This window comes from Camarhynchus parvulus, chromosome 3, assembly GCF_901933205.1.
Source record: "Camarhynchus parvulus chromosome 3, STF_HiC, whole genome shotgun sequence".
NCBI lineage: Eukaryota > Metazoa > Chordata > Aves > Passeriformes > Thraupidae > Camarhynchus > Camarhynchus parvulus.
The window spans coordinates 39528200-39553405 of NC_044573.1; the positions used below are offsets into that span (position 1 = coordinate 39528200).

Consider the following 25206-nt stretch of genomic DNA (forward strand, 5'->3'; position numbering starts at 1 on the left):
ACAGCTACCCACCATGGTGGAATGGTAGAGAAATAAACTGGGCTTTAAGACATGGCTATGGTGATGTGTTTCTTTAATTCTGCTTGCCCTAAGTCAACAGGACCCTGATTTAGGGTGGTTTGCCTCTGACAGGCCAAGGGTGCATTCTGTCTTCTCAGTAGAAGGCAGGACTTTAAATATCATTCCAGTGCTTCATAGCAGCAAGTGAAATACATCCTCCCAGCTTGGACTAAAATGAGACACATCATTTTTTGACTGCTCTTCTATCTAGCATGGATGGGGGTCATTCCTAATGCACTAGCAACAGGTAGGAGTGGTTAAGGAACCCATAAGCTGTACTGAATGGGGCTTTGTTCTCTGGTTTTAGGTAGGAAATAGTGGCATTACTGAGATGGAGAAAAATAAGTAAGGCTATATCTGTTATCCCTCTGGAATGTAGCTTAGAAAGCAAATGAGGGATTACACAACTTTTTGAAAACACACTTAAGTTAAATAGTTGGAATGAGTCCCAGCTCTGCTGAGTTCATTAAACCCACAGCTTTGCCTGTTTGGGGGGTATTTTTGCTTCATGAATGCTGAGAGGCCCTGAACTACAGATCCTAATGGGACCCAACTTGAGCAACTGTTGTAGTAATCTGGCCTATTGTTTCACTTGCATTTCTGAAGCAAGTTAAACACATCACAACCTTGATGCTGTGCCTTCAGATTAAAAAAGGATAACCACACAAATAAAACACCAAACACCAGCTTGTGATATGCTGTTTGTCACCTGCAAGAGGCTTTCACCCATGTGGGGTTTGTGAATGAAGGGACACTGGGAGAAGTTTCAAGAAGTTTGAGCAATGTTAGAGGTGAGAAGTAGGTCCAAAGTGAACAAATGGGATCAAGCCACATCTGATGTGTTCTGTGCACTAAATTATTGCTCAGCAGAGGCCTCAAGAGCCACTCTAATTTTTTTTCCACCAGGAATTACTCTGCCCCTAGACTGGGAGAGAGGTCATTGTTAGGTCACTGCAAGAAGGCTTAAATTGCAGTGGCCTGCCCCAAAAGCTGGAGTTTATAGTACTCCAAGTCACTTAACCTTCACAAGCACAAATATTTATCCAGAGATTATGTAGCATACTATTATTGGAATTTCACCCTTGAATATATAACAGCTGCTGTGTTGCTCGCAGTGCTCTAGTGCTCAGAACATACGTATCGAACCAGAGAGCTGCAATAACACTTGCTTTCCTAAATAATGTCATGAGGGTAAAAAAAAGCCTTAACTTTACCTGATTCCAGCAGTAACAGAGGGGTAGAAAACAAATCTGGCCATGGGAGTTTAGGAAGCTGAGTTGTCAGTAAAACAATCTCAGGTGAGAAAGTGTCAGAGCAAGGAATGTCATCCTGGTAAACAAAATGCAGGAGCAGCTTCCAGCTCACCTTAGTCTCTGGACTGCTAGGTTACAAGAGCAGCCTGGATTATAGCTCAAAGAGAGGTTAAGTAACAAGGGCTGATTCCACCAGTAGTTAAAAGTAAGTCCAAGTATTTTAAGGATTTGACATTTTTAAGTGTTACACAGAAGCACGACTTGCATGAGCTGTTCTTTCTTTTCTTTTTCTGAAAAACTGCCCTTCAAAATTTTGGATTTATTTATAATCTTTGTTGTAGAAGAAAAGCAGCAGTACTTATTATTGAAGCAGAGAAACAAACCCCTCAAATATGAGCAAAAAGGTTAAGTTTCTACATTAACATTAACTCTGCCAAACTGAGAGTATGCAGCATTCCCTACTCCTGTTTTCCTTGTCAGCATAGCATATCGCTCACTGTTTGACCTGCACTACGGAGTGTACAGGATATGCAGGGCAGCAGGGTTAACATTTTGTTCTAACAACTTTCAGGTTTGGAATTTCCTGGGTTATAGAGCTGTGATTGCTCAATCCCAGTGTCAGAAAGGAAGAAGGGTAAAAGTTGTAAGGGTGAAATGGCTTTACTCATATGTCTAAGCTGAATTGCCTTCTGTCCCAAGAGTCAGGCCTGCCAAAGGAGGATATTCAGACATGTAACTTATGTCTTGGGGAGCAAGCAAAACAGCATGTGCTTCTTTGCTGTCATTTTTCAGTATTTAGATCTTCATGCTTTGAAATTACATCTGTTTTAGAAAAGCAGATATGACAGATATTCACAGAGCTGACCTCGAGGTTTCCCTCGTTGACTAAAGCCCATCCTGATAAACCAATCCTCACTGTCTTGGCACTGGGCATATGCACCAGGGAAAAGGTGGTTGTTCTTAAGAGTGCCCATGTAGTCTATATGCTAAAACAGCTTTGCTCTCTTCAAGGGCAGGAGCACAACCAAATTAGAGTAAAAACAACATAAATCAGGAGAAGATGCTTTCAGTGAAGTCTGTGAGTGCATAATGCAGCATTCAGCTGGTGTCTTGGGGCACTGAAGCTGGAGCACTCTCAACCCTGCTTCAGACAAGTCCCTGGGTCACTGTCTCAGAGTGCTGCTCAGTATAGAGGGGTGCTGTTTCCTATCCATGATCCACATGCCTTGGTGGCAGTCAACATGTTAACCTTCCACTGCTGGGCTCTCATTCTCCTCCCCTGGGCCCTGACTTTCTCTTGTTTAATTTCAGTCAGTGCTCACCTGTGTCACACCTCACACTGTCCCCTGGCTGGCCCTGGGAAATAGGCACACATCCACATGATGCTGCAAGGCACCACAAACCCCAGCCACCCATGGGACTGGCCTTCAGGAACTCCTCTTGAATTTATGCAGCTCCCCGTAGAGGAGCTGAGTAAGTAATATCAACAACAGTATTCAGAAACCTCCAACCCTTCCTCAAAGAGCCTGCCCACTGCAGAAACCACAGCAAACACAAGAGAATTTGCTCTCGTGAATACTTCTGGTACTCAGCATCCTGGTTTAGTGTCCAGGTGGCCAAAGAGCCAACGGTGTGAAGCCAAACCAGCACAGCACCTGCCTGGGAGGCTCAGGGTCCCACAGTCATACAGATGTACCCCAGAGCACCTTATTTACAAGTGGAAGCAGCTTTCACACTCCTAACCCATAGGCCAAACATCCTCCCAGACAGCAGAAACTTTGGATCCAGTTCAAAGACAAATCTTTGAGATCCTGTCTCTGCCAGTACATGTGAATGCTCTGGCTTGAAGGTCATTTAGCAGATCTGGAGATGGAGCAGGGAAAATGGGACTCCACCAGACCAATCCCCAAGGCCTAACAGCAGCAAGTGCTTGTCTAAGGTAATATACACAGATGTGTGTACACATAAACATTCACAAAGTTAGCAGAAATCTAGACTTACCTAGAATCACACAATGACCTTTAAAGTACAAGTCCAAAATCTGGCCCAAAAGTACAGTTTGGTGCCCACATTTCTCTGTGGATTTATCATTACAGACTGAATTTATCAGCTGAGTGGTTGGCCTTGCAGCCAAAGGAAAGGGATTAACAGGACAGATCCACTTTCAGCAGTAACTCTGCTTCCCTAGTCCAGTAAGGGAGTCCAGGCAAAGGGTTTAAAGCACCAACTCTCAGTTTGCCATAGCCAGGGAAACTGATTGCTCAAGGACTTAAACTTGAAGAACATACAAGTGCTGTGGAGGGTTTTCACTTGCATTTTTCAGCCTTGAACCCTCCCATGCCTGCCCAGCTCCACAGTACTGGTCCATGTGCCTTTCAGCCTTTGCAAATCCCCTTTGCTGGGGACATGGACTGGTCCGTGTCCCCAGCTCCCTTGCAGCAGTCAGCTTTCTGAACAGGGCAAGGTTGCATGAAATAAGGCAGAGCAGATCACGTGGCACAAGACCAGGTCTCCACCAGTTCTCTCTGAAGATGTTTTACTTGGCACCTGCAAGATACATCTTTGTGCAGGGCAGTTCACCATATTTAGCGCAGAGTGCTAAACTCACACTGCAGTTCACAGCACTTTGCACCCCCTCCAGACAAGCCCTTAATCTTCCTTATGATCTAGGAACACTCTTATCAGCAGAGCCCAAAACAGCACTGTGATCCACCATTGCTTAAGAGAGCTGCATATCATCATGGGGTTAAAACAAACCAGTAATCAAACCAGACAGTGCCTTTAGCCCACTCTTAAACAAAACCTTGGCCTATGCTGACGTTTGAAAATTATATATTTAATTTCCATGTGTGGCTTCGTGTTTTGGCAGCAGCCACACCACAAAGAGAGCCTGCTTTTAGCCAGGCTAGAAAAACCATAATCAGCATTGGAAGGTTCACAAAAATTTGTTATTAAATTGCTGATTCCATTTTATGAAGCACTTTTCCAAACCCTTGCAAAATGTGAGGAACAAGCAGAATGAAGCAGTTACTGGAAAAGGCTCTTGGCTCTTGCTAAGAAGAAACAGTCGCAAGCTGATGGGCTTGGAAATCCCTTCCAGCCAGAAGAAGCAGCATCTGATCATGGAGGAGCAAACAGGCCCAGAGTGCAGGGATGCCAAAGGTTTCACAGCCTTTCACAAAACCAACTTGGCATTTAAACAAGGACATTAACCATAGCACCAAGCCAGATCAAAATGCCCCATACCATATAATGGAGGGAACAGGGGGATCTAATTGAAGGACACAAGAAAGAGGAAACATTGCCTACAACTATTTTTGCCCTCTTGTACACCCACTTTTATCAAACCAGGTTTTATCTTGCAATGCATCTTCCCCTTTTAATTTTGTTTATTTTTAAGAAATCTAAGATTAAATTTGAGCCTTCTTGAATTCATATATTAGCACATGAGATTAGCACATCTTATCCACAGATTTTCAGGACTAAAGTTGCACCTCTGCTCATTTCCCTGGGGAATCTCAGTTAAGTCAAATTATCACCCCCTTCTTCTCCCAGCTCCCCTCACTTCATTTTTGCAAGTATCTCCTCTGTCACGTATCCCCTCTTACTCTTTCTGTTACATGAAATTGCTATCCTGCCTGGGATGAGTCAGTGCCCAGCAGTTCACTTAAAAGCAGCACCAGGACTGCTTTTCCTTTTCATTTTCCTCTGGACTTTACTAATTACTTATGTCCCTCTTCTACATAAAACAAGACAAAACAAATAAACCAAAGGCACCACCAACAAAAAAGCCCCACCCCACTACTATAAAAAGTTTTGGAAGCCACACCAGAAGCTTTGAAGTTCCAAGAGACAGAAGATGATGGCTCCTCCTTCACTTCAGATGTCTGGGTTTTTTGTAGCATGAGCCTCCTCCACCTCTTTCTGAGCATGCACACATACATAGAGACTTTGCCCACTACTGTCTCTGAGTTGTTGTTTTAAATTATACAAGCTTCAGCAAAAACACACAATTCAGAGATGGGAGCATTTTGAAGGGCAAAAAAACCTTTGCAGTCCCAGCTGCATGCTGCATGTCATGAGCTTAGCTCCTGTGGCATACAGACAAAAGGCAGAAGAATTGGTGAATAACAAAAATGTTAAAACGTGCAGTTGCATAGGGACATGGAGCAGAGGATAATAAGCAAGCTACCTGCACAGTCCCAGGAAGGATCCTGGTAAAGAAATCTTCCCAAGTTCCACAGCAGGGAAATGCAACACCTGGGGAAGCTGAGCACACAGGTACTGCTCCTGATCCTCACATCACCAGGACTGCACCCAGTCTGGTTGTGGACCTTGTATGAGCTTAGAAGTAACTACAGGTATTTCCTCAAGCCATATTCAGGCCAACAGAGCAGCTGCTCTCTCCACTCATATTTCTCCATCCACCTCCCCTTACTGGAGGTGAGTACTCCTGCTGTGTCTCTCCTGAAGAGAGACCTGCACTGCCGTGGCATGGTGAGGTGATCCCTCAGCAGAACATCCCTGCCGAGCCAGGGAAGGGGTGGTGCCTCTGCCTGTTTGCAGGCAAGTCTGGTGCTGCACAAGGCAGGAACAACTGCCTTTGCCCAGGACATTGTTTTGGAGACATCAGCCAAGCACAGAGGATCCCAACATCCCCAAATGCTCTGGGAGAGCCAGAGAAGGTTACACACTACAAGGCCAGGCATGGACAGCACACAGGAGTCCTGCAGCCAGGTGTGCTCTGGGCCACACACTGTTACAGCTTGAAGGCAAGGCAACCTCATCACAGACACAAGAAAATAAAAGTATCCAGCCTTGAAAAAGGCCAGGGGCTTTTGGACAGCATCTACTTCCCAAAAAGAGCGAAAGGGAAACATGGAAAATGCCACAGAGTCCTGAAGGAGCTCTGATAAAGTAATGGCAGGCACAAGATAGTGGAGATGCCGTGACACTGACTCATACAAATGTTGATTCACTGAAGTCCAGAAAACAACCCTGGCAGATCAGATTTCATTGGCACGTAACACCACGCAGCTGAGGTCCCATCCTCATTGCTGAGATTTTGCCAGATCCCGGCCAGAGTCTCAGCTTAGGCACCTGCTTTCGACAGAGCAGGTCTGAGAGCCGCCTGAAGAAGGGCCCCAGTGTCTCCCACCCGCTCTCACCAAGTGGCACTGCCACCAGGTTAGTCCCTGCAAGTGTCCCACTGCTACATCCTGCTGTCCCCTTCGCCCAGCTACTCATGCTGCCAGGCATTTGTGGCCCACATCCACACAGGGCTGCTCCCAGTTTGTACTCAGCAATCACAGCACAAGTGCCCTGAGAGAGGACACTGCTGGACAATTTACATGTTTGAGGCCAAGGTCCTCTGCAGCCCAAAAGACCAGGACTGCTGAGTTGTTCTCACACGAGAATCCCAAGCTCCAGGAAACACAAGAGCTACATAAGGGCAATCAGGAGTAAAACAGGCCCTGGCCTAATGATGCAGGGAGCACAGAAGACCTATCAAGGTCCTGCCAACTTACTGCTGCCCTCACCCTTGCCATTGCTGCCTGTAGTCCTTGCAAGTTATTCCTTACTCCACCACATCCCAGGGAAGAGTCAGCAGTTTCACCATTAGGAAACACCAGATAGGAGGAAGGTAGAAACATTTTGCAGGACACATCCCAGCAACTAATATGGCTCTTAGAGTGAGCAACATTTGGAAAAGACTAGGAAGCAAACAAGCCCTACCCCATTACCCCAGCAAGTCTCTCCTTACTTCTCTCCTGGGCAGCTCATCCACAGGACCACAACACGAGCCTTCTGGTCACTTCTCCCAGAGCTTCTGCTGAGCCCTTCTCTCTTACTTGGCTGTTTGCCTCAGAAAGACAGCTGATTTCCTGTGCCTTGATTGCCTTCCTCTGGAGCACCCTCCTCCTGGACCTGCTACCAGCTGCAGCAAGTTAAATGCCTGAGCCACTAGGAACACTCTGTGGTCCCTGCTGTCAGGTGTAGGAGAGTGGCTTAGAAATGCCAGAAACCACTTCATGCTCCTCCACACCTGGGATGTCACCACTTCACTGTCCCTGCTGTCACCATGCCTTGTTGGGATCTCTGTTTTAACCATTCATCCTGAAATTGTACTTGGAGCTTTGTGGGCACCTGCCTGGAGTTAGAGAGGCAGCTCTGAGCTAAGGACTGCCTCGATGAAACAGGGCCAGAGTGGTGGCAGTAGCAGTCTGAGGCATCAGCTTTGAGGAGTCTTTAAATTTTGTTAACCTTAAGGATACTGGGTTGTCCCAGCTGTGTCCTTGGGAAAAAGAAATCTGTAAGAGCTCCTATCTGCCTGTACTTATCCTGAAAACAGGTTAAAGTTGACATTATGGCTGTGGAGCTCTCCCTAAGTTTGCCTAAGCTGCCCTATGTTTTTCAGTAGTAATGCTGAAAATTTTGGAGCTCAAATGGGTTTGTGCTGAAGCAGATTGGAAAGCAATGGTTGGTACCCTCTCTGTTATTTGCAGAGCACGTGTTAAGCAAAGTCATACCCAGCTGCTCCCACGGCAAACCCTGCTCCTCATCCCGCTGCAGGATGTGGCTATAGCTGAATGCCAGTGCTGCCAGCCAGGCTGGGCTGGGACAGGCTGGGGGCACAGCTGCTCCAGGGGAGTTGTCCCCACTCCCAGTCTCAAGGCATTGTGTAAGTGTGGGCTTGGATCTAGATGTTCCAAAACATACCAGTACTCAAGGCTCTCTATTGCCCTTCTGGCATGGGCCCCTTAAGCTCTCCTATTGCCAAATTTTCCCTTCAGCCAGCTATGCTGCAAAATATTCCTTGTTTTCCTTCTTACAAGCTGTAAACCTTATGCAGAAGCATGATTCAGGGACCTGGGTTTCCAAAGAAAACCTAGAGCACTGCAACACCTGCACACATGTGGGGACAAAGCTGGCAATACTAACACCGTCCCCTTCCCCCACGTGCCTGGCCAGCCTTAATGCACCCACTCTGGCGACTGGATTGTCCTTCCTGACCATCCCAAGAACAGGAGCTCCCAAAAATGCATCACATAATCCAATAGCACTTTAACATAGGAATTATGGCAGCCCTCTCTTCATATCTGACTACAAAGACCATGGGCAGAAAGTTTGCATTAGCCACAGAAAGACCACATGGGCAGAAAACTGTCTGTGGCAGCAGTAGTGGTGCACCAGGTGCACCAGAGGAGAGGAGTGGGACACTGCTGGTGTCACTGGTCCTGCAAACACAGAGGGTTTAAGGATCCACTTCAGGGGACAATACAGGTAAAATCCAGGCTGGCTGCCCATGCCTCTCCCACACAACCAGAGAGGCATTTCACCCTAGAGATAAGGAGTGCAGCTCATAAGCCAGACAGGGAAGATTTCAATACCACTGTCAGGAACAACAATAAACTACATCTCAGTCCTTATTTCCAGCAGTGGGTGTCTCAGAACAGGGCAAAACCTCCTCCCTCTCATCCCCAGAAGTTACACATGGAGGAGAGGAAAGTACCTGCTTTCCTGCCGTGCAAGGTTTTCCTCAGGAATGTCCATCCCAATAGCCAGAGCTCTTTTGAATGCACTTGAGTTTGAGAGGGTGCAGAGGGGAGGGTAACCCCAAAGCCAGCAGAAAAGCAGGAAGGGGCTGCTTTGATGCAACTCTTCCAGTCTGAAAGCCCTTGATTTGACAGAGACCCATAGTCAAGGCTTCCTTTATTACAAAGGTGGAGAACATGGATGTGGGAGTTGGTCTCCATTGCCATGATTGTCAGACAGCTCAGACTGTTTGCCATCTGTTGTAGCAAAGGGGCTGAATGCTTTCTGTGGCTGACACAAAATGATTTTTCCTACACTGAATGCTCTACTGTTACTGAAGAGGTATTTTCCACATGGTGGCTCGAGACATAAGGCTGCAGATTGGAAAGCAGCATATACCATATCCGATTATCTCATTGCATATGAGAATGGCACTGATTGGAGAAAGAAAAACAAAGATTGGCATAAATGTATTTGTGAGATTTAAATAAAAATGTGATGTTTATATTTCCAGGAGTAAAAACAAAGCAGAATTTTAGAACACCACAGCTATGCTCTTCAATAACCCATACTCAGCTGCCCCTGTAGTCTGCCAGAAAGGATAAATATAATTTTTCATCATTACATCTCTGCACTAGAACAACAGACTTCCCATGCAAGGCTTGCTACCTGGATCTTATTCTAATAACTACAATCTCCTGCTTGCAGAGACAAACTCAGGGTTCAGGACAGATACAGCCAGTATCTGACTGGCTGACTGGCAGCATGAAAATACAGCATGGCCATAGGCTGGAGTGTGCCCCCAAAAAATGAGCTTCAGTGCCAACAAAGGAAGGACAGGAACTACTTTGAGCTGGGTTTACTTTATATAAAATGCTGTTTGGATGACAGAAGTGAAACAAGACCCTTTCTGTACATTTCTCCATCATCTCCTTGCTCCCTCCAGCCTATCCCTGCTGATCAAAGGCATTCTTATTGACACCAGACTCACCCTCTCCTGTGCTCCACTCCTGCTGAAGCCCTGCACCAGTCAGGTGTGTGTGCCATGCCAGGAGGGTGTTGTGCAAGAGGCACCTGTGAACTGTCTTGCTAAGCTGTGGGCTCAGCCACCGTGCCAGCTGCCCCTGCTCCAGATGGGCCAAAGGCAAGGGCAGAAGGGCCCAGATGTGAACAGGCAGCAGCCCAACCCTAATATTCAGCTATCCAAGGGGGCCATGGAGGTGGAGTTGGAGGGTGGGCAAGTGACTGCAATGGCAGTCAGATGTCATTAAAAATTCAGTATGGAATTAAAACTTCAGTACATCCGATTTCCTGGGTGCACCTAAGGGAAATACCCAGTGGTGCTGCCCTGACACTGCAGAGGTTCTGCAGAAAGGAAGCTCAGTCCAAGTCAGAGAGAAAAGGCGCTTCTCTGAGTGGTGTTTGGGGCTCCTCACACCCGTCCTGTCTCCCACCATGGCCCGTGTGTGACACAGAAGGCTCAGCACACACACATCTCCATGCCGTCCCAGCTACAGCATCGCAGGGTGCAGCTGCCCAGGCCCCTGGGAGTTCTCATCCCATTAAACCCATCTGCGTTTGCTGTCAGAGGGAGGGAAGGGTCTGAACTTGTATCAGCGTTTCACGGCTAAATTATCCCATGCCAAGGGTGACCAGAGGCTAAAGGGCATCAGCTTTCTCCCCAGTTCAGTTTGGGTACACATCCCTCCTTGCAGGAGCTGGACCCCCGAGACCCGAACCACTTCATAGGCTTTTTGTGCGGCATTCAGTGAGGAATGGCCACCGCTGGCTTTGGGCTCTGCTCACTCAAGTACCGATCACCCGGGCTGCACTGTCCCGGGGGAGACGGTCAGCCTGGACCCCGCAGAATGCTGACAGAAGCTGCCCGAAGGAAATCGGCGCCGCTTCCCCGGAGCCCTCCGGCCCAGCCCGGCCGTGAGGCCGCCGCGCTCCTCGGGCGCCCCCGCGCGGCCCGGCCCGGCCTCACGCCCCGGCCCTGCCGCACACCCCGGCCCTGCCGCACGCCCCGGCCCGGCCTCACACCCCGGCTCAGCGGCCGCGCTGGCCCTCGGTGCCCCATGGCGTGCCGCTGCCGCCACGGGCCGGGCAGAACCGCTAGGGGACACGATGGGTCCCTTCCTCCTCCTCATGCCACAACTGGTGGGCATCCAGGAGAGACATGAAGGCAGGAGCCAGGCCTTGGGCACCACGAGCCCGGGAATCCGCTCCAAGAAAGGGGAGGCGTCATATCAGAGGCTCCGAGGTGGAGGCAGAGCAGACGAGGGTGGGGATGATGGAACAGAGCTGCCACGAGAAGCCTGGGCCCTAGGAGCCACCCGACCCAGACAGAGGAAGCACCTTGCTGGGGAACAAGGAGCTACAGCTTTCCAGAGAGAGGCTTTAGGACCAGTTCTTGCTCAAAAATTTTCATACTTTTAAAATACAGTATCAGCCTCCAGTGTCTCCGAATCTGCTGCCAAGAAATCCATTGAAGATCTGCTCTCACCTCACCCAAAACACCTGTGTTGTTTTACCCATCAGCTTTAGCACACACCTTCAGGCCTTACCTCCATGCAGCTCCCACAGGAGGCATGCCTCAAAACAGATCCAGTGCAGTAACCACATTGTCCCCATCCCACACTGCAGCACTTGACTGAACCCACACAGGATTTGCTGTTACCATGAGAAGCCCCATCTTCTGAGACAGACTCGTTGGTCAGCAGGACTGCACCCTAGAGGGCAAGAGAGTGCTATTACTTGCCAAACAAGGAAACAAAGGGAAGTGACCAAGTCCTTCAAATTTGGGTGACCTAATGTCGATCTGCTACTTAGTTTTATCTTCATACAAAGCTCCATGTGTAATCAAATCACCCTCTCCCAGCATCCCCAAGCCAAAGTTGGATGAGTTTCTGAAGTCCTTGAAAATTTGTATACTGGACACATAGCAGATACTGGACAAAAATATGAAGTACAAGAAAGGAAATCTTAAGAATAGAGGCAATACTACCATATCAAAGTACATAAAAAGTAAATTTTTCCCGGAGAAAAGGAAAAAAACCACAAACCATAAGAGGCTCCCAGTGAGCAAGCTTCTTCAAGAAGAGATCCAGATAGCTCTGCAGCACTCCTTCATAGATTTATGACCCAAGGAAAGAAACCTTTCCTTTATCCATGCCAGACTCCAGGCCAGCAGGTTAGGTGACTTTGGTGGAGTGCTCTTCCGCAGCACTTTGCATCCTGTGGGCTGGCAGCTGTCCTTGGATGCAGGCCCTGGAGGATGCTGACAGGATTTCTCTCTACCTCCTTGAGAGTTCACATGCTTGGTTTTCTTGACTAACCACCAGGAGCAGCTTAACTTGTCTCTTCAGTCAGATTCAGCCCCCTTGAGTGTCCTGCTGACTCCAACCTGCTCAGCTGTGCTCTTAATACCTGACAAAGGTACCCTTTGGCATTGTGCTACCAAGAACAGGAAGGAGGAACAGGAGTTGTTCCAGTGACTGCAATGCCTCTGGGTTTGTCATCACAAGCTGAGCTCATATGGATGAGTCTGGCAGCAAATAAATTTCCACAACCCATCTCAAATGGAAGACACAGTCCTCCTTGGACACAAAAACAGCTACACAGTTACCTTTTTTCTATCCATACTTTATTGCAGGTGTATATATAATTATTTATGTTTTATTTTAAACAAGAAAATCCTTTCATGGAAAGGAGAAACTTTTACCATTAAAATAGAGTGATTATAACACGAGTATTTTACAAATATGTACAAATATTGGCAGCTAGTTTCTAACATCAGCTGATAAATGCTTACACACTAACATCTACCAAACTATCAAACCCAAAAATAAGAGATCTTCTAAATCCAAACAAAAAATAAATGTATTACTAGCAGAAACAGGTGGATTTTTTTTAATAAGAATACAAAAGTTGCATAATATATATTCACAGTGCTCGTAAGATATTGATTCATTCTCAGTCTATACACAAAGTGTCTGGTCTCCCCTTCATATGCATACGTCACTTACAGTACTGGAGGGAGCTGCACAGACCACAGAGAGAAGACAGTCAGACCTGCAGAGTTTGCCTTCCCTACCAGCCATGAATAAATACAAGAACTCCTCAGGAATGTACAAGGCAGTGGATGCTCATGCAAGAGTCAGTTATGCTGTTTTCAGGCATTGGTGCATTTTGTAACCAGCAGCAGCAGGATTACAGGATTACAGCACTTCACCAAATCCTTTGGATGCCTGCTAACTGCAAAACCAGAACAGTGAGCTGCCTGGTGGCAATAAACACTTCTGTGATGTGGTTAGGCTGAAGCAGATAAGGATGTGATTGTCTTTGAGAGAAGTGTGCACATGGTGCACACGCATTTTATGACCCTTTTCCAAACAACTATACCCACTGAATTTTGACCTTTTTTTTCCTGCTAACAACCATTCCTGGAATCACAAGTAACTGTACATCTACATGGGTGAGAGAGCAACAGGTTAGTGGGGCCCCCACTCCACACCTCCCCCTCACGTTTTTCATGGACAGGCACTGCTGCAGTAAGAGCCATCCCTCCAGCTCTGTGGTGGCTGCAAGAGCAAGGCTCCTGCATTGCTGCAAGGCTGCTGCCTGTTGTACAGCCACTGGCTTCCTGGATCCTGGCCATGCCCATCTCCTGTGGCTTATGGCCAAACAGGACCCAGGTAACAGGGAATGACTGACAGAGGGAGGCTTGGCTGCACTGTTCAAGAGCAGCCAACCAGATTTCCTTTACCCATTTAGATCCATGTAGAAGAATTTATTTTGGATGAAGTAAACATACCTCAAGTACTTTGCAAAGGCATTTTGGCTTTGTTTGGAACAAAGGAAAAGAGGCTACAGTGAACACACAGCTCCTGATTGTTCATTACAACACAGAAGAACAGTGTGATCAAAGAAGGCACAGTCAATTAAGTCACGGCTACAGTGCACACAGCTTGGGTTTGGTGCTGGATTCATCTCAGAGGATGTAGAGCAGCTGGTCCCACTTCAGTGAATGCAGATGCACTTGCATGGCCTGTCTCTACATGGCATTCACACAGAAGTAGCAAGATGATGGACTTCAAGGTTTTGCTGCTTTAATGACTTAAGGGGATGAAATTTACCTGACAACTACTGAGCTTGCATGCCCACCAGCAAAGCAGCAGCTCAAACCTTTCTTGTCATAGTCTGGCTTCCTTCCTTTCCTGAATAAGGCTATTTTCAGCTTTTGATGACCAACACTGCACAACACACACTTCCCCAACCAGCAGAACAATACTCCTTTCCTTCTAGAGTTTGCCAGAACACACCTAGATGGCTGTCAAAAGCTGGGCACGAAGCTGGGCCTTCAAGTACAAGCTTCCCATTGCTGGCAATTGATAAGGTTAGGAAACCAAACACATATTCATTTGCACATAACAAGGTAGCAAGATGTTTTCCACACCAAATGCTTGAATCAAACAGCATAATTATGATTATTTCCCTAGTGAGAGCCAGCACAGCCAGATCCACCACTCTCAAGATCACCAAAACAAGTACCCTTGGTCTGGCACACAAACACCCTACACCTGCACCATCATCAGCCCTGCAGCACCACACACACATATTTGCATGACCTATCCATGACTAAGTAGGACACAGCCACTCTGTCTGTCCTTGCAAAGTGACTTTCTCCAATCCTTACTTGCCTCCTAAGCAGAAGGGAAAAAAATCTAAGGAACAGATTTATTAAAAACAAATAAAAGAACAGCATTAAAGTATGAATCAATGTAAGGTGTGATCATGCCTGGACAAATTCTCCAGTCACACTCCTCTCTTCAAAAGCCTGTCAATTAATGCTCTTGCCCACTGTACTCCCAGAAGCAGCCAAGTCATTTGCTTTATCTCCTCCCTATCTCCCCAAGGATATAATGCCAATCTGCATCACAACAGTGGTAGGCAGCTGACAGTCAGTTCCATTTGTTGCAATAAAGAAAAAAAAAAAAAAGACCACACACTGTATTTGGCTGGATGCTTACAACAAAATAACAACAACAAAAGAAGAAGACCTGACAGAGCAGGTCTTGCTCCCAGTGCAGTGAATAAGCAACTTGTGTTCATTACAACTGAAACAGGCCAGACACTTCCATACACAGCCCTCCAAATGTGCTTAGAGTATATCCTGGCCTGACAGCTGTTGGCAATGTTGCAGCAGCACAAATTGAAGACAAACTATCTGTACACTAAAATTAAGAGACATGGATCACAAGGCAGGAACATGACAAACTTGAAATTTCTAATTAATCCATTTAGACAAAGTCTGCTTTACTAGCTCAGTGTCAGTTTTGGTCCACTGTTTTTTGGTTTTTGTGTTGATTGTGTCCCTTCCAAGGGTGCAGGCCACTTCCACTTTCTCCTCAGACAGACACTACCAATGCCAGTGTTAAGTGCTACACTCCAGTTGATCTGCCCTGTAGCCAGCTCTGCAGAAGTGATGCCACTTACTGATACGGTGCTGAATAACAAAGCCGCTCACCACCTCCTGCAAGAACCAGAGTGACATCACACGTGTTAATGAGGTATATATTGCCATGATGAGCTGTGTCCTGGTATGGAAGAGCTCCAATCTCATTACACCACAAACTCCTCTGGGAGCTGGTCCTCTCCCAGAAGATCCAAGGAGAGGCAGTTCATGGATCGCTTCCCATAAAGGGCAGACTTGGTTTTGCAGTCCGCTGTGGAATAGACGCAGCCGTAGACAGACAGCTTATCCTCGAGGCTGCAGCCGAAGGTGTAGCTGTGGGACGTGTCTGAAGACAGCGTGGCACTCAGTGATGGGTGCCGGCGCTGGTACAAGCGGATGTCATCCAAACTCTGGCTGTGCTGCTCCATGCCGCTCCGGCTTTTGGGCGATCTGACCTGCCAGTTCAGCAAGACACACACGAATAAAAACAATGAGCTCAGATACAGCCTAAGGATGTTGGCTGTGCTAAAAGTTCCTCAAAATTGTTCTTCCCCAATTTCAGAAGAGCCCCACCAGCCTTCTGAAAGATGTTGGCTTAAACAAGGAGCTGAACAATTCAGAAATTACAAGTGCATTAAGCTGCCATGCCATATTGAGCTGGATCCTGATCTGTCTGCCCTGTGTCCTCAAGTGTCCAGTACAATGGATGAAACACTTGACAGATACTGACACCTGAATGACCTCGCACTTCTTGGCAGACCCAACCAGTTGTCCTCAAATGGACGAAGTGCACTTAACAAAAAACTACCCCAAGTGCTTGAACACATTAAGTCTAATGAACTGAAAGGAAGGTTCAGAAGGCAACCATGCAAACTAATGGGTTACAGTGTCCAGTAATTGCCACAAACAGTTTCATCTACATAACACTGTTCCATAAAGAGTAGCAACAAATCAGCAGTAATTCCCAGAGGCACCATCTTGCTACACAAGCCTCTGTGAAGGCATTATTGACCATTTGAGAGTATTTCCAGCTTCAACACTTGTATTTTTTTCTTGCTCTGGCTCTTTAATAATCACCTGTTACATGCTAATATTAAGGCTAATTTCAAGAATATAATTTTGAAACCAAGACACTTCTGTTGGCACCACAGAAAACTTACTCCCAGTATAATTTCTCTCACTGCCATGGGAGGGGAATTAAAAAATTACCCTGAGGAAATCCTGTGCTGGCTCAGCTGTACTCCTAGAAACAGGAATATGTTGCACGGTCTGGTCAATGCTAATGAAACCCTGCAGCATTTAGTTACATGGCCTTGTAAGGAATATTTTGATAGTTTTCTAAGGAGCCACCAAGTATGTGATGCACTAAAGTGGCAGCCAGGTCTTTGCAATCATATAGACAGTGCTGACAGTCCTATATAAAACAGATGTCTCATGATCATTTACAGCGTAAGCATGATAACAGCAGTAACTTTAAAAACATTACAGCTTTAAGCAAGATGCCCACTTCCAGCCATGAGCTCTTAAGTCTTCCACTCCAACAGAGGAATAAATTCATTATGATTTGTACTGTATGGTCTTTAGCTGTATGGTCTTTAGCTTCTGTTCAAATCTCCTACAGCACTTTATGGACTACTTTGCTGATAAATGAAAATTTCTTATCATTTTTGACTGGGTCCAGAAAGAAACATGGAAAATTAAAAACAAAGTCCTAAGAAGTGACTGAAAACCTTGTTAAGAGTTTTAGAATTCTCTCAGCAGATAAGGTAATTTTGGATTAAGAGAGGGAAGAAAGGGTAGAGGTGCTTTTTTGGGGTTTTTGTTTTGTTTGGTTGGGTTTTTTACAAAAACCACATTTTTACCCCAGTGAGTACAGCAATACTTTGAAAAGAAGTCTTAAAAAGACATTTTAATGAGCTTCTTCCAAATATATCTTCTTCTCTGACGTACTTTACCATATATAGTTTCCCTTTCTCAAGTGTTTGGTGAAAAGAAAATCTTGACAACAAAGACTTCAGTACACACAGACTATAATCACACAAATTATATAACAACTAGAGCTTGAGCATCTGGTTTTGCTCTGATGTAAGCTACTTCTGGCTTCAAGATGATCAACTTTGCAACTCACATCCGAACTGCATAGATGGTTTTTGCTCTGTATTGCACCAGAAATTTTGATGTGGTTGATTTTCCATGTCTCATCCAGAAGACTAAGGCAGATAATAACTGGTCTGCATGATCTCCCTGCTGATTGCTCCAAACCTTTCTATACTATTCTGACCCCAAATGCTGCTCTTATCCTATTCCTGAGAGCAGTAGCTGACCAGCAGCAGCTGGTTTTGATTGCACCATGTAAAAATCAGTCAAATCCAAACTAATCCATGTGTCCTGATTTACAGCTGTCTCCATTACACTAGACCTCAGTTCAATGCCCACACACAGACCCTCCTGCTGAGCAACCTCTCCCTTACCTGGTGAAGGGATTCCACACTTTGGCCTCTCATTTTGATTAGTGTGACTTGCACCACAGACAGAGATTCCTGATTTATAGCTGCAAAGGAGAAGCAGGAAGTGAAAAGCATTGCAAGTTTGAGGTTTTGTGGGCAATAGAAAAGGGAAGTTGTTCTCACAGGTCACATTCAAACAGTGACAAACACTGTCCTCTTAAGACAAATATACATCATTAAGCACCCTCAATGCTCCAGGAGTTTTGCTCCCAAGTACTCATTTTTGGCCCTAAAGATCAACATTTGAAAACTTTCAAGGAAACAGTTTCTTGCCAACTTGTCCCATTTTTTTACCCTTCTCGCTTTCCTATAAAGGCTGTATATATTAAGGCCAGTCAGCTCCTGCATAACCCTATTGCCTAGCATTCCCTGCATCACAAGCCACAAAACTTTACCTAAGAATTCCTGTGACCATCCCATTATTCTGTGGTTGAGCCCCTTGGCTGTTTTGTGGCATACAAGATATTAAAGCATATTCCTTCCCTACAAAAGGTTTATCTCAATTATCTTTTTGTCATTAACTGAATATAAGCTTAGCACATTTAGAGAAGGGAGACTGAGGAGCACAGAGGAGAGCAGCACTGTACATACAATACAGAATGCTGGCCTGTAAACTCTAGATGAGCTGCCTGCAAATCCTGTTGCAGTAGAGCAGTAAATAGCACTGGCAGCTGTTTAGAAGGAGATAAGAGTTGTTCTAGATCCCTCAGATCATGCCTGTTGCTAGAGCCTTAAAGAACAGCATTGAGCAGCAGTGGAAAGCCATCTCACCTTGGCAGCTAGCAGCATCTAGAGGCAGGGATTCAACAGATTCTCCCACAGTGGCCTCCTCTAACTGGTCTCCCTCTAAAGGCTCATCTACAGGCATCTCCTCTGGCTCATCTACTGCCAGCTCAAGCTCTAGGAGGAAGAGAGCAGCAGGAGAATAGTTAGCATTACACTTGTGCTCCAAGCTGCTGTACAGTCTCTTACTCCCTGCCCTCCTGCAGGAGAAGACAAAAGTTGGCTTAGAAGTTGCTCCACATGTCCAAATTCTTTACCATCATCCTGAGCATCATCTTCAGCCCGCCCTTTGCTGCCACTGTCAATGCCAGAGCTCCCGTAGCTGATGGTTGAGCTGCAGGATTGCTCTTTCCTATGCACGCGGTCAATGCCAAAGGGCTCATCCACCGACATTTCCACGGACACGCGGTGCCTGGAGTCAGCCTCGATGCCCGAGGTGTGGGAGCTGCCGTGACTCCCGGTGGACTGGCGCGAGAGGCGGTTATCCCTGCGGCTGCCCCCGCTGCTCCCGCTGCCACGGGAGTTCTTGTCACATGGGTCCAGGTCCATGTCCAGAGTGTCACTGATATAGGACTCCCGGTAACGCTTCTTCTCTGAGGGGGAAACCAGCGAGAACTTTAAGGAAGGGTAACAAAATATATTCAGGAAGTTCTGTTGGCATCAGCCAACAACTAAGAAACAACCGCTGCAGCTACTGAACAAATACAGGGACAGCTTTGTAATTTTTTTTGCTCAACAGATGGATGCTCAGGTGGTTGTAAAAGAATTACTCATATTTGCAGTAAACCCAGTATCTCCTAAATTAGAACAGACAGGTAAAGGCAGTTATGATACAGAAAACAGTAGGTTTCAGAGTGAAGGTCAATTACAACAAAGCAAAACAAAAGCAAACAAAAAAAGGGAATTACTTAGTGAAATTTGGTTGGTGCTCAATCTTTAAAATCAGATGTGCTGATTGGTTCTTGAAATACCCACCACTACGTGAAGTCAGCTAAGAACAAGATTCCTGTGGCTAGTACTTAGTAATGATTATTTCTCCCATGGCATGTATGTGCTGAGGGTGGTTGAGAAATCTATTTGACACTAACAGACACAAAACAACTGAGGGCTTTTTGCCCACAGGCACTTGATCAGTGAGCCTTTCTACAGGTGACTGGCACATGCCACTGGTTGCACCCACACAGCTCAAGGCCACTACCGTAACCCCACTGAAGGGAAAGACAGAAACCACTTGAGAGGAGATATCCCTCTACTGTTCTCACACAAACACACTTTCTGATCACAGTCAACAATGTGGGAGCCACAATTACTTATTAGGGATGGACTTGAAAGGTACCTAACACCTCTGCTTCTATCACTGGCTCCCCAATAAGGCAGAAACACCATTAATTAGATGAGAGTAGGCACCATGAAACAACAGAAGAGACTAACACACTGTACTCTACTAAACTCACTTGGGTGTTCCCTAACATACCTTCTGCCTCCTCCAGTTTTTGGATCTGCTTCAAAACTGGCTGAATATTCAGAAAGAGCCGGTGGCTGTTGCTGAGTAGCTGCAGCAAATGGCGTGATCTGAAGGGGCAACCCGTGTAGTAAACCAGTTTCCGTGCAGAGGGCAAACCATCTGGCTGGATTTCAAATTTTTTCCCCTGCACAAAGAGGTAAGATGCCAAAGAAATGAGCAGGAGCACATTTTCAGCCATGCAGCTCCCAGAGATAGCTGTGGTCTTGTGTGTCAGAACCTGACAGGACGTGACGCAGCAGCACAGGCAGGCCGACAGCTTTGCCACATCCCAGGCTGGCAGCCACTGGCAGATGGCCTCCATTCCATCATACTCACCAGGAAGGCCAGCTTCCCGATGTGTGACCAGGGAAAGTCGTAGAGGAGCTGGCGAACGTGATTCACCTCCTGCAACATATCAAACCCAGAGTGACACAGGGACTGGCAGGTACAGGGTGGAATCAGCGATGTGCAAAGAATTTGCAAACAACCAAGAATTTGAGATATGTGGAGCCTGGGGTTTGCAGAGGAGGCAGAGGAGCCACGGTGAGGGGGGAGGACAGGGAACTGGGCAGAGTTAATGCTACACCAGAAGGCTTTCACAGCAGTCTGTTACCTGATAGATGTGCATTCCTCTCAGGGTCAGGCCCAGGATAACTGTCGGTCGATCCTCCTTCTTATCCTAAAAGAACAGAGGAGTCAAAGGTTAATCTACAAAGACCATGCTCTTGTTCTGGCACCTACTGCAGGAGAGGTAGCAGGACTCCTCATCACACAGATGCCATCAGCTCATTTGGTTTTTATTATGTTTGTAAAGTGCACCTTGCCTTGTTGACCCCTGAAATACCTACACCTAAAATCCCATCATGCTGGGAGGCTCAGGCATTTCACCAGCATATGTCCTAGCTGTCCTGGACAGAGAATCCTGTAGCTTTAGTGATTTGAGAATATAGACAATTACTGTTCTCAGGGGTACCTTGTAACCTCTCTTGTAACCACGTGCTGTCTCCGCTGTCCCCATGAACACGCACCACACTTGCTCTCCAGGTGACAGAGAGCCCAAAACAGAAGGGGAACCCATTCCCCTCTCCTTGCCACAGTGCTGCTGTTCCCATCCAGGGATTTGCTAGATCTTAGGCAGCTTTTGGCTGGGGGGGGGAAGGTAATCAATGCCCAGTTATTGGGACTTTCATTCTAGCATTCAATCTTGGTGTTGGGAGTAGGTGGTTTTACATGAGTTTTGTTACCTGGGTTGAAATACTGCCTTTTATCTCCTGCTGCATCTTGGTATGACATACTTAGTCTCTATTCATATTCTTTTGCTTGAAGACCAAAAATATCATAAGCTAATTCTTTCAGCCTCTCCTAACACAACAGAGTTAGTGAGCGGAATGCATACTTTTTTTTTGTTAGAAAGAAAAGGAGAAAGAAAATTTGGAGGTAAAAATATTTGGGCTCACAAAGTTCAAACTTTATGTCACAACTCATCTTTATTCATGTCTCTCCTCATCTGGCTTACAAGATACAAGCCTTATGCCATCACATTACCCCACCCTTTATCCCTGGAACCATCTCTGTCTTCAGCTCAAAGTAAGAAATACCAAGAAATAATAAGAAATATTTTCTGCTCCTCGGGACAAAGAACTTTGTAAATCAGTATTGGTCTGAATGAGAGATAGGAGGTGTGTTGTGTTTTCTTTAGCTCCCAACCTCAGTAGAAGACATGAGGAGGGTGTTAAGACAAAAGTGACTGCTTTTGAAATCTCAGGGCAACCAGCCCACCAACACCTTCACCAACTCCTCTGCACTTGGCTCAGGCAATCGGTGACCCAAGCATCACCTAGAAGGAACACCTCTCACCACAAAATGAGATAACTGTGTCACACAGCAGGAATAAGACTCTATTAAGAATCAAACGACACATGGAAGAGTACATGGTGCCTAAATTCCAAGTCGACCAGGAATTTAAATATTAAGAGCAACCAATTTCACAGCCTTGATGCTTTTGGATTTAAAATGTATCATGTCCTGCCAGCTGGACTTCTTATGGCATTCAAGTGTAACTAACTCTCTCATGACTGCATCACTAACAGCATTAAGAATTAAAACAAAGAACAGAAGAAAGGTAGGCAAGCATCTTTGGTTTGCAAGCAACTAAGCCTGGACTACTGCTCAAAACTTATTTTCTCTAGAAAATGCACGTTTCTTCAGTAACTAGAGCTGTTAGATAGGTTCAAACGACATGTATACTTCTCAGACATAATTGCCACTGAGCAAAAAAACCCAAGAAGTTTAATTATGAGGCTGACAGAGGAGTGTATCTCCATTTGGAAAAAAAAAAACCCAAGCCATTCCTAATTGCACAGGCAGGTTTCACTCACCTAAGTGGAACAGAAAACTAGATTTCTAGATCTAAGCACTCAGCTTATGAAAATGAAAGCATCTTCTGTTTAAGCAGGTTTGGGTAAAGAGTCTAACAAGCAACAGTGTAGGAATCCAAAACTGCCAAGAAAAGCATATAGCTGAAAAAACACCAAACACTCTGGCAGGGCTGGACAAGGAATGGGATACGAAAGTTGGAATGACTCAGTGTCACCTTCAGTTGTTACAGGACATTTGTGTGAAAGCTGGCTGACCTCTTGTCATAATTTCAATGAACTACAACAGGAAAAAAAGAGGCTTCACTGATTTCCCTGGTGCAATTCTACTGACAGACAGGAACAAATATGAAGTTTTGCCATTCCTGTGGCCAGTTTCTTGGTTGAGGAACAAAACTAAATTCCAGCTACATCTGTATACTGGCGACGGATTTGTTTGTGGGGACAGCCCTCATTTGGCTGAGCATTTTAGATTTGTTTGGCCTCTCTGAATCAGAGGCAACCGTCCCTCAAACAAACAGAAAGAGAAAAATGCCATGGTGCACTCAATTAATGATGGGAGAGAAGCTCAAAATAAGAAGCTCTTTGTTTAACCTTCTGCAGCCTGTAGAAGTGGACGGGCACATCTTCCAGCAGGCAGGACTCCTTAATGAACTTCAGCACCGCTTCCTTAGCGCTCAGCCCTTGCTGTTCCCGGTGCATCTCTGGGGCATGTCTCAAGATGTAGTCGCTCCCCCTCTTTGCAATTATCTAAACCGCAAAGAAAACAAACAGGTCAGCAACTCTTCAGCAATCCCCATGAGAGGCAGCTGTGATCAACAGCAAAGCAGTGGCTGGAGGTGGAGGAGGTTCATATATTCCCTCAAGATGTTGGTCTGTGTTTGCCTCTGCCTCCCTGGAGGATATGTTGGTCTGTGTTTGCCTCTGCCTCCCTGGAGGATAAGCATTTAAAGCAGCCCAGATAACACTGATGTCTCCAAACAGATCCTAGTGGCAAAACTGTAACAGACCAAGACTACAGAGGTCGTGTCAGCTCTTTTCACTTTTAAGTATTGGAATTAGTTTTCCTAACTCTTGGCATCCATAAATGTTTATGAGCAGATAACAAATACTCCTCTGCATGCCAGCACAATCAGCAGCAACATCTCTGAAGAGGCAGAAATACTAGGTTTTCCTTTTAAGACCAGAAACTACACATTCGGCTTATTTAGCATTTCCATTCTCAAAGGGTGGATAACACTATCTCAAGGTATTTTTTTATCTATTAGGAGTGGCTGGCAGGCACGTGGCTTCACTGAGCAGTAGGAAAAACCTGCCCTGGGCCTTTTGCTCCTGCCCTGCAAGTGCCCAATTCCCACGTTTACCCACATGCCCTCTCCATACAAGGCTACTGGGCAGCTCAGCCCTCTCCCATACTCAACTGGTTCCTTTCAGGCTATGAGTGGCAGTGACAGGTAAGAGGGATGATTGGCTGAATTCACTTCCCAACATCCCCCACCACCAGGAGCATTTAAAACTAGATTGCACCAGGTACCTGAGAACATCCTGCCAGAAACAATTTGTCCTGGCTCAAACCAACCAGACCCCATCACCACCCAGTTCCCACTTACAGTGAATATTAAAGCCCTTGCTGACTCTGTTTGCTAACACCTCTGCATGCCCTGCCAGATTGGTTGCCCTCCCACGAGGAAGGCTGGCCTTGGTGGAGGACAATATTGATGCCATCAGCTGTGCAGTGTCAGCAGAAAGAGATGTGCCAGCTCCACAGTTCAAAGCTGGGTGGCTCAGCCCAGGGCAGCAGTGCCTCTCCCCACTGGCACGAGACTTGGGGCAGCCCTTGGCCAAATGATATGAAGCACGTATTGAAGGAAGTGATTCTGTTGGAGGAGGAGATTGCTCACTATCTCCCCAAGGGCAGGGAGAGAAGCGTCCCCATGCCTGCCAGATTTTGCTGTTTGTAATGATGTAATAAATCACCCACACACTTGCTTGGGGTTGTGGCTCAGCGCAGGTGAGCAACAGTCTGTGATAAGCCCTTTAACTGCCTCAGAAACAGCACACAAGACCCACCATTTCCAGCCCTTTGTTAGGTACCTCCTGACAGGCACCCCGTAACAAGGAATGGCATGGGATGAGGGCCTGTTGTCTGGGAGAAAGGCACACTGCTGCACAGCAAGGCAGCCAGGCTAGGATTTGTGCATAGAAGAGACTGTCGGTCTTCAGGACAAGTCTTGTCACTGATCTGAACCTTCTCCCCAAAGCAGAGGACAGTGCCATCTTACAGGGGAGATGCAACTTGCCTGGGACAAGCAGCCAACTAACAAAGTCTTAGCTAATTTGCCTTCATTTGACAATTAAATCAATTCTTGGTTGTAAGTCCTGAAGGGCACAAGTCACATGCACATGCTTATAAACAAACACGCAAATGCGTTCTCTTTCTTCTTACTGCACTTGAGGCAGAGATTAATGACAAAGCAAGCACCAGAGGGACTGTACGGCAGTATTACCCCGTAGGGTTTGGATCTATCCATCCCTGAGGCAAGCATTACAGAGAGGGGAACAAAGGGAAATAGGCTTGGCTTTGCAGCCCTGAGGTTTTCTGGAGAGCTTGGGTTGTGCAGATCTTGCTGATGTACCACTGAAAACACACAACCTTTTAAGCCATAGAAGAATTAAACAAAGACATCTCCACTGTCAGACTTATTCATGTGACACCAACACATTCCATCAC

General features: G+C 46.2%; 1 protein-coding gene across 3 annotated transcripts in view; it reads right to left on the reverse strand.

Moving 5' to 3' along the window:
* Window positions 1-12494: 12494 nt before the first annotated feature.
* The window catches only part of FRMD1 (FERM domain containing 1), a 40993-nt gene continuing 28281 nt past the window's right edge, over window positions 12495-25206 (reverse strand). For 2 of the 3 annotated variants that reach the window (XM_030946310.1, XM_030946311.1), the window contains exons 7-14: window positions 23070-23225; window positions 20714-20779; window positions 20437-20505; window positions 20071-20245; window positions 18854-19189; window positions 18585-18713; window positions 17778-17857; window positions 12495-15761 (exon numbers count right to left, since the gene is read on the reverse strand). In XM_030946310.1, coding sequence (XP_030802170.1) covers window positions 15474-15761; window positions 17778-17857; window positions 18585-18713; window positions 18854-19189; window positions 20071-20245; window positions 20437-20505; window positions 20714-20779; window positions 23070-23225 — 1299 coding nt within the window. In that variant the 3' untranslated portion in view covers window positions 12495-15473. The remainder of the gene's footprint in view (window positions 15762-17777; window positions 17858-18584; window positions 18714-18853; window positions 19190-20070; window positions 20246-20436; window positions 20506-20713; window positions 20780-23069; window positions 23226-25206) is intronic. The other variant, XM_030946312.1, reaches the window with a different exon arrangement.